This window comes from Centruroides sculpturatus, unplaced genomic scaffold (assembly GCF_000671375.1).
Source record: "Centruroides sculpturatus isolate CEXI.00-Female unplaced genomic scaffold, Cexi_2.0 scaffold1379, whole genome shotgun sequence".
Lineage (NCBI taxonomy): Eukaryota > Metazoa > Arthropoda > Arachnida > Scorpiones > Buthidae > Centruroides > Centruroides sculpturatus.
In genome coordinates, this window is record NW_019385610.1 from 34,302 (window position 1) to 45,614 (window position 11,313).

General features: G+C 31.6%; 1 protein-coding gene across 1 annotated transcript; it reads right to left on the reverse strand.

Annotated features, from left to right (window-relative positions):
- Window positions 1-6,628: 6,628 nt before the first annotated feature.
- On the reverse strand, window positions 6,629-10,628 carry LOC111640573. The gene is made up of 4 exons (XM_023386597.1): window positions 10,601-10,628; window positions 8,857-8,917; window positions 8,635-8,765; window positions 6,629-7,330 (listed from the first exon to the last, which is right to left on the reverse strand). Exons 1-4 carry the CDS (start codon window positions 10,626-10,628, stop codon window positions 7,083-7,085), a joined length of 468 nt encoding a protein of 155 aa, XP_023242365.1. The 3' UTR covers window positions 6,629-7,082.
- Between the last annotated feature and the right edge of the window lie 685 nt (window positions 10,629-11,313).

Here is an 11,313-nt window from a genome sequence, read left to right on the forward strand (position 1 = left end):
TAAACACGATTCTAAAGAATTTTGTTTCAAAAATAAAGTTATTTAAACATTATTTAGTGCATTCTACATGAAATTGTACAAAATTTTTTTTTATTTGTACACTTATGATGATGCGGTATATAAAAAATGATATAAAAATAAGTGGAATTTTTTATTTTTATATAATTTTTTATAGTATATGACATAAATGTGTACCAACCTTGGTACAGGCAGGGCCGGCTGGAGATTAGTATGGCCCCGAAATATCTTAAAAAAAACAAACTTTTCTTATAAGTTTGAAAGTGCGGGGCCCCTCTGAGCGCGAAAACTCGGTCCGGGGGCCCGAAAAAACCGACGTCTGAGCCGTCATTGCTTACAGGATAGATCATATATTAAAATTTATGACGTAATAAAATGTACCATGAGCCCATGAATGTTTAATGATCGACGAATTACACCTTTTTACACTAATAACATAATGATTTACATAGATAAGAGCTTTTAGTTTTCTATTAATAAAACTTAAGCATTTTGTTTTTATAATAATCGTTCATATTTTATTACTATTATTATTATTATTTTAATCATAGAAAATAATGATAATTCTTCATACAAGGTTGGCTTTTCGAAGAAACGATCGTGACTGTAAAGGGGGGGGAAGAAGATACACTGGCGTGACGTATGACGGGAAATGACGTAGTTAGTTAAAACCAGATGTCGCCCGTAACGTGACCCCTTACACAATGGAATTTTGATCTAATTAGAAATTTATTTTGTAATAAAAAAAATATATATATATATTTTTCGTATTGTTTTCGTAAATAGCTTAAAAGCTCTGTTAATAAGGATAAATTAGTCACGTAAACTGAGCATTTTTTTTTATGTTTTATACGAACAATTTGCCGTATTTTGTATTGATATAAGTAAAGAATTTCTCTCTAATGACCCCTTCGATTGTGTGTATTAATAAATAATTATCGTTCGAATGGACCTGTTAGGGGGGCCAAACACTGGAAAATTTAGGTCAGGGTTACGGTGAATTTGCCTTTATGTATATATATAATTTGTATATAGACTTATACACATAATCCTTCGCAATATACAATAATATATTCATTGTTTAAAGGTTGAAATGTTCTATATTTAAGTCAAATTAAGGTTAAACGTATTGTTTTATTAACAAAGGACGACTCATTATGGTTAAATTTAATTAACATTAAAATGAATATTTAATTGTGTTCGTGTTTTATAGATTTATAAAAATTTAAGGTAAAAGATTAATCAGGATATATTACAATTTCGTTATTATATCCCGCGATAAGTTATCAATAGCACGTGATTTGGCATTGTTCTTTGTATACCGGACAATGTTACTGTGTAATTGATCTTGAAAAAAAAATGGAATTTGAGTAGGAGAGGGGGAAAAGGCGATTATTTAAAAAAAATAGAAGGCAACATTTGGTTTAAAACAGGTAAAAAACTGAAGTTGACACGGCACTTCTTCGGTAGAAAGAATAACAATGGTTGAACCGTGACTTTCAAGGACGGTGAACGCAAATGCCATGACTTCTATGGGACAATGACTCTTCTAACGTCGAAAGAAGAGATGCAAAAATGAATGACGTTTGTTTATCACTTAAACACGTTTTATAGATTGATTAAATTAGCCCAATCAATCCGTTTAGTCAGCATGCGAATCATTTAATTACATATTAAGCGTTAAGCATGATCATTACTAACGAGTTACCATTTGCATACGTATAATTTAATCGTTAATAAATGTTATAATTTAATTTATACGGGGCAAAAGTCAAAGATCGTCGGTTTTAACTTTCCATTATCGCTTTGAAAGCGAGCAACGCGTGCGGCGATGCATTGCAATGCGTGCTTCAAATTATGTTAAATTTGAAAATGTCTTCAGAATTTATTAGAAATTAATGTGTTTTATGGGCAATTTCCGGTGATAACATATTGCTATAACTTATTATATTTATAATATATGCATTTTTTAGCTAAGTGGTGGCCAGGAGTCGTGACATGACGCGAGCAACGTGTCTCGATGGAAACAAGTGGACATTTAATCCAGCGTAATCAATTATACATGACAGTTCTAAGGCATAAATGGTTAACTTCATCTCTTCATGGTGTTTGGGCGGATTAAACAGGATCATGATCCATTAATCACGTTTATAGGCGCATGTTTAAGATACAACTCGCGAACGATTCCAATTAGGGATCATGATCTTCCATTCCGGCGATATAAATCAATTTATATGATTAGATATGAACGAGATGAAAAACTATATCTAGAAATTAATTAATTCTGATGCAATTAATGTTACGTTTAACGTTTCGTAACATATTGATTAATAATTTTACGAAGTAGAATTTAAATTAAAACCACAAAAATATTTGAACTCGTAAGATGAATTTGAACCCGGAATCATATCCAAATCGTGTTAATAATTTTGATCATTTAAACACTAATTTTTAAATGATGTCAAGAATTTATTTCGATTAAAACCATGCAAAATCCCTTAGAAATTGAGTATGGCACCCGGGTGCCATACTCAATTTTAATTGAATGGTTGTAATTGCGTAATTTTAATGCCGAGGATAGTGTTAATTGCATGGTTTTAATTTGGAAAATTTAGCATATATTCAAATAATAACGGGTGCCACACTCAAATAATAACAATAATTTTGATAAATTTTATTTAAATAAATATAGGAGTGGAGAAAGTTATCAAAAAGATTTATTTTTAATTCAAGTTTTCTCCCAAAATTTCTGTATAAACGTTATCGAAACAGTTAAAAAGAGATGAATAAAGGAGCCATTATCCTTGGCAGGATCACGTGAATTTTCTATTTTAGTTTATTAAGAGAGCAAGGAAGAAAGGAAGAAGAAGAAAGAAAAAATGGAAGCCGAAAACAAACAACGCAAATCTCTGACAATATGTTATTAATTTGCAATTTATTTTAAAATAAATAATCCAAGACTACCGAAGTGTACCCATTTTTCATTGATGCTATCTGGTGGGTGGATGAAAAGTTGTGGGAAGTTTAATCCTCGGGTCAACCTGTTATCTAAAATTGATAGACAGCTTGATCCACGGAGGGTCAAAGGTTATTTTTGTATCGTGCCGTATAATATAACAGTATTTTTCTATAAAAGAATCCGTATTTACGTACTTAAAAGGTGCAATGGCCGATTTTTGGGGTTTATCATCAATAAAGTCGGGTTCGTAACCTTTCCTGTTTTAAATAAAATTCTTAATTTTTTTTTTAAATTTTCCTTAGAGCATGTAATTACAATTATGATATCTGTTAGCGATCAGTCACGTCTTCGCTTCATTTCGAAAATTTATAAACGAGTAAGTCCGGTATATGTAGCGCGTAGTATAAGATAGGCGTATTTTTAGCCATTAACATGGCATATGACTAAGAAAATAGAAATTCCAAGAAAAAAACTAATTAATATAACAATTCAAATATGCATTTATCGCATCTAACAGCAAGTTGTATGAGAAAAACTGCTTCAATACAGTTTGTCTTTATGAAGTCCCTACAGACAGTTGTGCCAATCTCGGTAATGGCTTCCATTTTTACCCTGAATATCGAATTAATTAGCTCAATAAATTCTGTTTATATCCATATACAATTTCATTAAAGTGCAATATAAAAGATGGCTCTTACAAGCTGTAGAAAAAGTATTTTTCTGAAGGTTTATAAGGTATTTTTAGGGTCATTAGATACGTAGTAAATTTGTCATTTATCAGTTTGCAGCTTAAATTTCCTCCGTTACCCTTAAAGAGCAGTCCCTAAAAGAAGTTTTTAAACCTTTATATCAATTAAACAAGGAAAATATGAAGTAGGAAGTAAACATTTTTCGTTCTTAAAATAAAAAAAAAATATATATATTTTCTATTTGTAATTAAAGTAGATGATTGCATCTACGAAGGACACGACCCATATTAATTTCCGTTAAATGTGTTTTTAGCTACCGTAATTAGGAAGTTTACAGTTTGAAGAATTTATTAAATTATAAAGTTAGAATAAAACAAATTTAAAAAATAAACCAAAGTCCTCATAAGTGCATTCGTGTCTCGTTCGATCGCGGGTCTTTAATTTATACACGGAAAACACCTGTTCACATACAGTAAGTGGATCCAAATATTGACAAGAAACCAGCTGTGACGCTCTGCGGTTTATTGGAATTCACAATAAGTATCAAACTTTATATTGTGTGTAATTATATACATACACAGTATATAACCTTTTATTTTGCGTTTTAATTCTACTAAATCGTACTTGCTTGCTTTATCTTAATACAGAATTATTAAAAAAGTACTGTGTCACTACAGTTAAAACTTCTTCCATATTTGATTACCCCTCTTTTAACCTGGACTAACGAATATCAAATTGTATAATAAAGAAAATTATACATTTTAACCTTTACCTTTGTAAATAAAAAGTGTTAAAATGTCCTCCTATATTCCGGACGCCTTTTTAAGTTGGATTCTTAATTGGAATCAGTCATTAGAGTAACCGGGAGGCCCGATTTTTTTTACCAGGGACCAGGCCAAACGTAAGGGGGACCCGAGCCACCTTATATTTGTAAATAAATTTAGAAACATTAAGTACAGGAGAAGATTTGTACACTTATACATGCATATAACAGTTTGTTAGTGGTTACAGATACTAGTACAGGGATAAATATAGGCTTGAACGTTCTAACTTCTCCCAATATCGGTTCTAGTTTCACTACTGGAAGCAGTCAATATTTAAGGAAAGCGTAATTAAGTGTTTTAAAAACACAGTATTTGTCTTTAGTACATAATTAAAATTTTATATACTCTTCCTCAATCCTCTCCATCCTATATTTTAAGGAAGTACGAGTCCATCTTAAAAAGGTATTTACTATATTATGACATAATAATCGAGAATTAAAGTGCGTTGACGTCGCTAATAATAGAGAAATTGGTGACGTCCCTAAAAATAGAATAGAAAAATATTTATGACGACATTAAAAATTGTATATCGAAATGAATGATGTCACCGGAATGGATCGCAGTAACGGATGATGCGATTGGAAGTGAAATGGACGAAATGCGATGATGTCATCAAAAATACAGTAGTGAAATATGGTGACGTCAACCGTAATGCGTCGATGTCACTGGAAATTGTCTCGTGGTAATTGGTATACGAGGATTGATGACATAATTGAAATTGCCAATTGTAATCATGATCAATTGCATTAATAATTGATTAACGATCTTAATTATTTATGTGGCGCCGTAACGCTTTAACAAAGAACTGTTTATAAGCTAACACGAATAGTTTTTATCTGTAATTCTCGACAAACACAATTTGGAATAAATGCCAAATGATATCTACTTTCTTTATTCCCCCCTTCGCAAAGTATTTTTCAGAGACACACAGACTCTTTAATTTACAAAACAGTGGAGCCAATTGACCAGACGCAACCACACATTAAAAAAAGGGTTCAGACTCGTGTTTATGATAGACGGCGCCATTTGATTAGTTCCACAATAGTACTCTTTCTATAAACTATGGCTACAGATACTATCAGTAATGTTAACAGTATCAATTTTCACTTGCAGATAACCCGTATAATTAACGAGTATCGATTAACTTTGCACTAAATTCTTTCCTTATTATTCATTTCTTACTTTAAATTAATTTAAAAAATTTTAATATTTAAATTTCCTCTTCCATTTTTGCTAATTATTATATCAATACCACTAATAAAATGGAGTCTGTCTAAAGTGTCGCCATCTGTTATTAAAAAAATTATTTATTTTAAAATTTATTTTTTTAAGCCTNATTGTTATTAATAAACTACGTAAAAGAATACAGAAATCGACGAATCCAACATCTACATAAAAAGGATGCTGGTAGAATGGACGAAGAGATGAAGACAGGCCCTGAAAGATGGGATGAGACTAGAAGGCCCTAAGACCTAACACTTGCCTAACATACTGGTGGAGATAATTACGAAGAATTCTAAAATTCTACTAAAGAATCAGTACAATATGCATTCGCATACTAGTTTTGATTGGTACAATTTTCGTCGATGGATGAAATCTTCTTCCACCAACTCTTCACTCTTAGAGTTGTTCTATTATACACCATAAAACATAGTAGTTAACTACTCTACTAAAGTAATCTCAATCAATGTGAATGCTTCGTATTAAAAAATACATTAGCGTGCCATAACTTAATTTGCAGTCGATTAATTCGAAGGAAAACAATACAGAAAGCTTTGCAATTTTAATATTTTAATAGGCTATTTTTAGAAATAATCTATATTTAGAAAATGACTGTTGCTAAAAATAAAAATAATTCCACCTTATGCAAGTACATACGTCACAGTTGTCTAACACAATTCTGACGTACGTAGTTATGCAATGCCATAAAGCATTGCATACTATCTTTAGAAAAATCGATCCTGTGTTGAATGGTAATTTATGATTGACATGCTACTTATCTACTTTCTTTTGCAACTTATCTTGATGTTATTTACTTATTATTTAGGACACGGTTTCAGTTAATTCAATGTACATTTTAAATTTTTTATATTTTTTTAAATTTACAGTTTTTAATTTTAATAAAATCTTCCCTTCGTCGTTTATTGTTCTCCTTTTCTTTTAATTTAATAAATTTAAAATGTTCGGTTTTATTTAATGTTCACAATAGATGGTGCCACGCACACGCAACTAGAAAACTTCTCTCATAGATGGCGCCACCTATCACGCAGCTAAAGAAACGTATCTCCACTAGATGGCACCACGGAATCATGCTAGATTAAAGTAACGATCGATAACGATCATAGATGGCGCCACACAAGTATGGCAAATATAAAACGTTATCGATCATAGATGGCACCACTAACATGTAGAGAACGATGTCGCTCATAGATGGCGCCAGGTTAACCTACCTCTCACATCTGGCAAGTGATTTTTTTTCCTAAGGCATGTGCTGCACACACAGAAACACGTGACATGTATTTTTATATATATATATATGTACATAACTTTTTTTTTATTATTAAAAATTAAATTTTTTAAATGTCTCTATGGTCACTGGTATTTTGGATCTTGATTTGGTATATAACCTGGTGGCAAAGTCAGTTCATTGCTGGTCGTTGCTACAGCCCTCGTGGTCCTTATAGTAACGGGTTGAGTGGGTTCGTACGCTGGTGTTAAAGGTCTCATCGGTGTTGTTAGTCGAAGACTAGGAGTGCCCGGTACCACAACAGTTACTGTACCACCCGCTGGTTTCTTGTAGAAGATCACATCGGGTTGAATAATGCCTTGAGGATCTTGTGCTATGTAGATTTCGTCAGAATAAAAAAATGGTTGAAATTAATGCAATATTTCATAATCATATTTTAATTATGTATTTATATAGAAGATGCTACATAATCTCGTGTTAATTGTGAATGCTAGTGAAAAGACTTGTCAGTTTTGGAAATAGGTGGTTAGCCATAAACACCTATTTCCAAAATTGGCACACTGCCCTAGGGAACTCAAGATTGATTCCAAGCTAGCGGCTCCAAAGGAATTTTTTATGGGTGATATGGGTGATGGGTTTTATGGGTGGTTATGGGTGATGTGTTGAGTTAAGATGGTTCCCATTATGGGTCTGGCCAAATCTATGATGGTACGATTAAAAGGAACTAAGTGCCCATTGGACAGAGAGCCAAGACTGAAAAAGTACTCAGTATATTAATTACAACTTGAAAGTTTGGTTTTTGTGCCATCATTGGGATTTTGAATATTTACTTTATTTTACTATAAATATTTTTAAAAATAAGTTATAGGTTATAAACTAGTTAACATAATACAACTTTAAATGACATTCACGAAAGAAATTTCTATAGAAACTCAAAAAGATCATGAGAACTGAGGAATTTATAAAATTTTTTTTTTTTTTTTACAATTCTCTCATTGCACAGTCTGCTGGAAGCAACTAATTGTGCAATAACTGTAGTGAATACAATTCATTATGTAAATTGCAACTATTGCAATTAAATTATATAATTGTATCGCTCATTTCGTCCAGAATTAATGAAGATAATGGGATTAAACACGTTTAAATTCTGCTCTAGCAAATAGCGAAAAATTTATCAATTAATTCATTCTTATCTAAAATTTCGAATTATTTATTCCGCGCTAGAACTTAACGATGCAGCTTAACATCGTGTTAAACTAGAGTACAGGGCGGCTCAAAAGCCCGTTAACCGTATTTTTTTAAGATTAAAATCTGTGAAAATGTATCAGATTGTTACAATTTGTGTATTGAACAGGAAAGGGCTCATTTTGAATAATTTTTGGAAGCTGACGGGAACAATAAGTACCATTGTTCGGAAGTGGCTACTGTAAGGAATTGCTCTGATAGAGAGCAATCAATGAGAGTATAAGAAACCCTATTAATGTGATTATATGTAATCCATAAAGGTTTCTTTCTACAAAATACCTTGTTTAATTTGTGACTGATCGATGTAAATAGTATTATAAATGTTAACGATATTGATTTTACGCCTACTAACTTGGCTGACATTTGATGCGCCCATAGAAAATAACAACTTAATAAGAGTCGATAATAAAAATTGAAATGTTTATGCTGTACCTGTTTTTAATACGGCATTGGGTACCGGTTGCCAACATCTTATCATTGCAACTTTTCTCGGTTTTCGACAACACATGACGCAAATAACTATTAATGCTACAACCACGCAAATTACCACCAACAAGGCAATCCTGAAAGAAAGAAATCTAATAATTATTTATATTATTATTATTATTATTATTATTATTATTATTAAAATTTTAAATTGATGAAGTGACTTACCAAAAATACCAAGCCGAATAAAAGGGAGCCAGTGTGCCCTCACACTGCCAACTGGGAAAACCTGTACACGAAAAATATTCTGTATAAACATCGTGTGAAAATACTTACAAGATTACTATAGTAATAATGGAGAGTATACAATTCTAAATTGAGGAAACTTACAAGTGCAAAAATTTGTTTCATCCGCAGAACAGTAAGACACACAATTGATAAGAAGTAAAATAGAGACATTTTGAAAGAACTTGGAACCTCATTGTTATTAATAAACTACGTAAAAGAATACAGAAATCGACGAATCCAACATCTACATAAAAAGGATGCTGGTAGAATGGACGAAGAGATGAAGACAGGCCCTGAAAGATGGGATGAGACTAGAAGGCCCTAAGACCTAACACTTGCCTAACATACTGGTGGAGATAATTACGAAGAATTCTAAAATTCTACTAAAGAATCAGTACAATATGCATTCGCATACTAGTTTTGATTGGTACAATTTTCGTCGATGGATGAAATCTTCTTCCACCAACTCTTCACTCTTAGAGTTGTTCTATTATACACCATAAAACATAGTAGTTAACTACTCTACTAAAGTAATCTCAATCAATGTGAATGCTTCGTATTAAAAAATACATTAGCGTGCCATAACTTAATTTGCAGTCGATTAATTCGAAGGAAAACAATACAGAAAGCTTTGCAATTTTAATATTTTAATAGGCTATTTTTAGAAATAATCTATATTTAGAAAATGACTGTTGCTAAAAATAAAAATAATTCCACCTTATGCAACTACATACGTCACAGTTGTCTAACACAATTCTGACGTACGTAGTTATGCAATGCCATAAAGCATTGCATACTATCTTTAGAAAAATCGATCCTGTGTTGAATGGTAATTTATGATTGACATGCTACTTATCTACTTTCTTTTGCAACTTATCTTGATGTTATTTACTTATTATTTAGGACACGGTTTCTGAATTTACAGTTTTTATTCTAATTTTATTGTGTTATAAATAGATAACTCTGTGTTGTTTTATAAGATGCATCAGTGGCGCAGTTTATTCATCAAATGTCGTGACTGGACACCTATTGATCATGCGATACAAGTCTTTCCCATGAAACTAGGATAAAAAAATAGTAACTGAGTCATTAAAAATTCCGAACCTTGACACGAAAACGTAGTCACAATAATTCTATATAACTCAAATACATACAATTAGGGCCAACGATAAACGATTTTGAGCATTGTAAATGCTAGCAATCATCATAAATGTGATAAAATAAATTCGTACTTTCGAGAATTCTTTTTATAAAAATGATGCCAAGGATTATAATATATATATATTTCTATGAATTTCTTAACATGGGCGTAACCAAAGATTTAATGATTTTTAATTCTGTGAATCTCAAGAATATGTGAAAATACGGGCGTTCACACCAGTAACTTATATAAAGTTGCCGGTATTGTGCCTACTTTTAAACTAGAAATTTATTCAATATGTATATGACTAAACCTCGATATAACGCCCCTCTAAATACCTGATAAATATTAAATAGAAAGCTAACTTAAACTCAAACTTGTGTGTACACTTCCTTATTGTAGTATAGCCTACATAATTCCTATTATTTGAAGTACTGTATTTCGATTTAGCGCCGATTTCGGAGTTAAATTAAACGAAACGTGGCGATAAATCGAAGTTTTTGAAGGTAGTTTAACGTACTCGACATTAAGATTTCGACTCACGCTCAAGACGTGAGAGTTCATTCGACATTTAGCGTTGTAAAACATTTTATGTATTGATTTATTGCAAATAATTTAAGTAGTAAAAATAAAAGTATTTATAGCCTATAAGGAAAAGTATTGTAATCGTGTCAAATTTGACCCTCCGGCTTTTTGCAGATATCGACGTATCCCTGAACCATAAAAAGTGAAAAAAGGAAATAAACTCCCTGGATTTGTGTGTGTGTAGGTGTGTATGGGTGTGTGTGTTTGTGTGTGTGTGGGTATAAAGTTTAAGAAGCTAAGTTTGGCACGAAAATCTGTATATAAGAGGCACCGATGCTATTTAATTTTGGGATACGGAGCTCGAGATAGGGGTGTCACGTGTCATACTCCAGTGGTGTAAGATTTAATGAAATTTTACACGTTATTGGCATTAACAATATCATTAAAACTCATCTCTATATTCAAAATTAAGATTCTTTTAACGTTTTATAATAATTAATAATATAAAAGTTATTTTTTTAATAACGTCTCGTAACATAGGTACTAGATACGATTTTAACTTTGAGCTAGTGTCAGAGTGTTATTTTAAACTTAAATATTCTTTTAAATAGAGAGGTTTTTATTATAATTAAACAAAACTACTCCTTTTAAACTTTTGTTATTACTTAAATTTTATATCATAGTATAATTTGAAAATTGTCGGACTTCCTAATGGTTAACCTCCTGTTCGA

Excerpts from the sequence above, each read along its gene's own strand:
- LOC111640573 (XM_023386597.1), bottom strand. The coding sequence starts at position 10,628 with ATGTCGAATGAACTCTCACGTCTTGAGC. Across the intron at positions 8,918-10,600 it reads TGAACTCTCACGTCTTGAGC|GTTTTCCCAGTTGGCAGTGT; the intron begins GTGAGTCGAAAT and ends TTTCGTGTACAG. Across the intron at positions 8,766-8,856 it reads TATTCGGCTTGGTATTTTTG|GATTGCCTTGTTGGTGGTAA; the intron begins GTAAGTCACTTC and ends TCTTTCTTTCAG.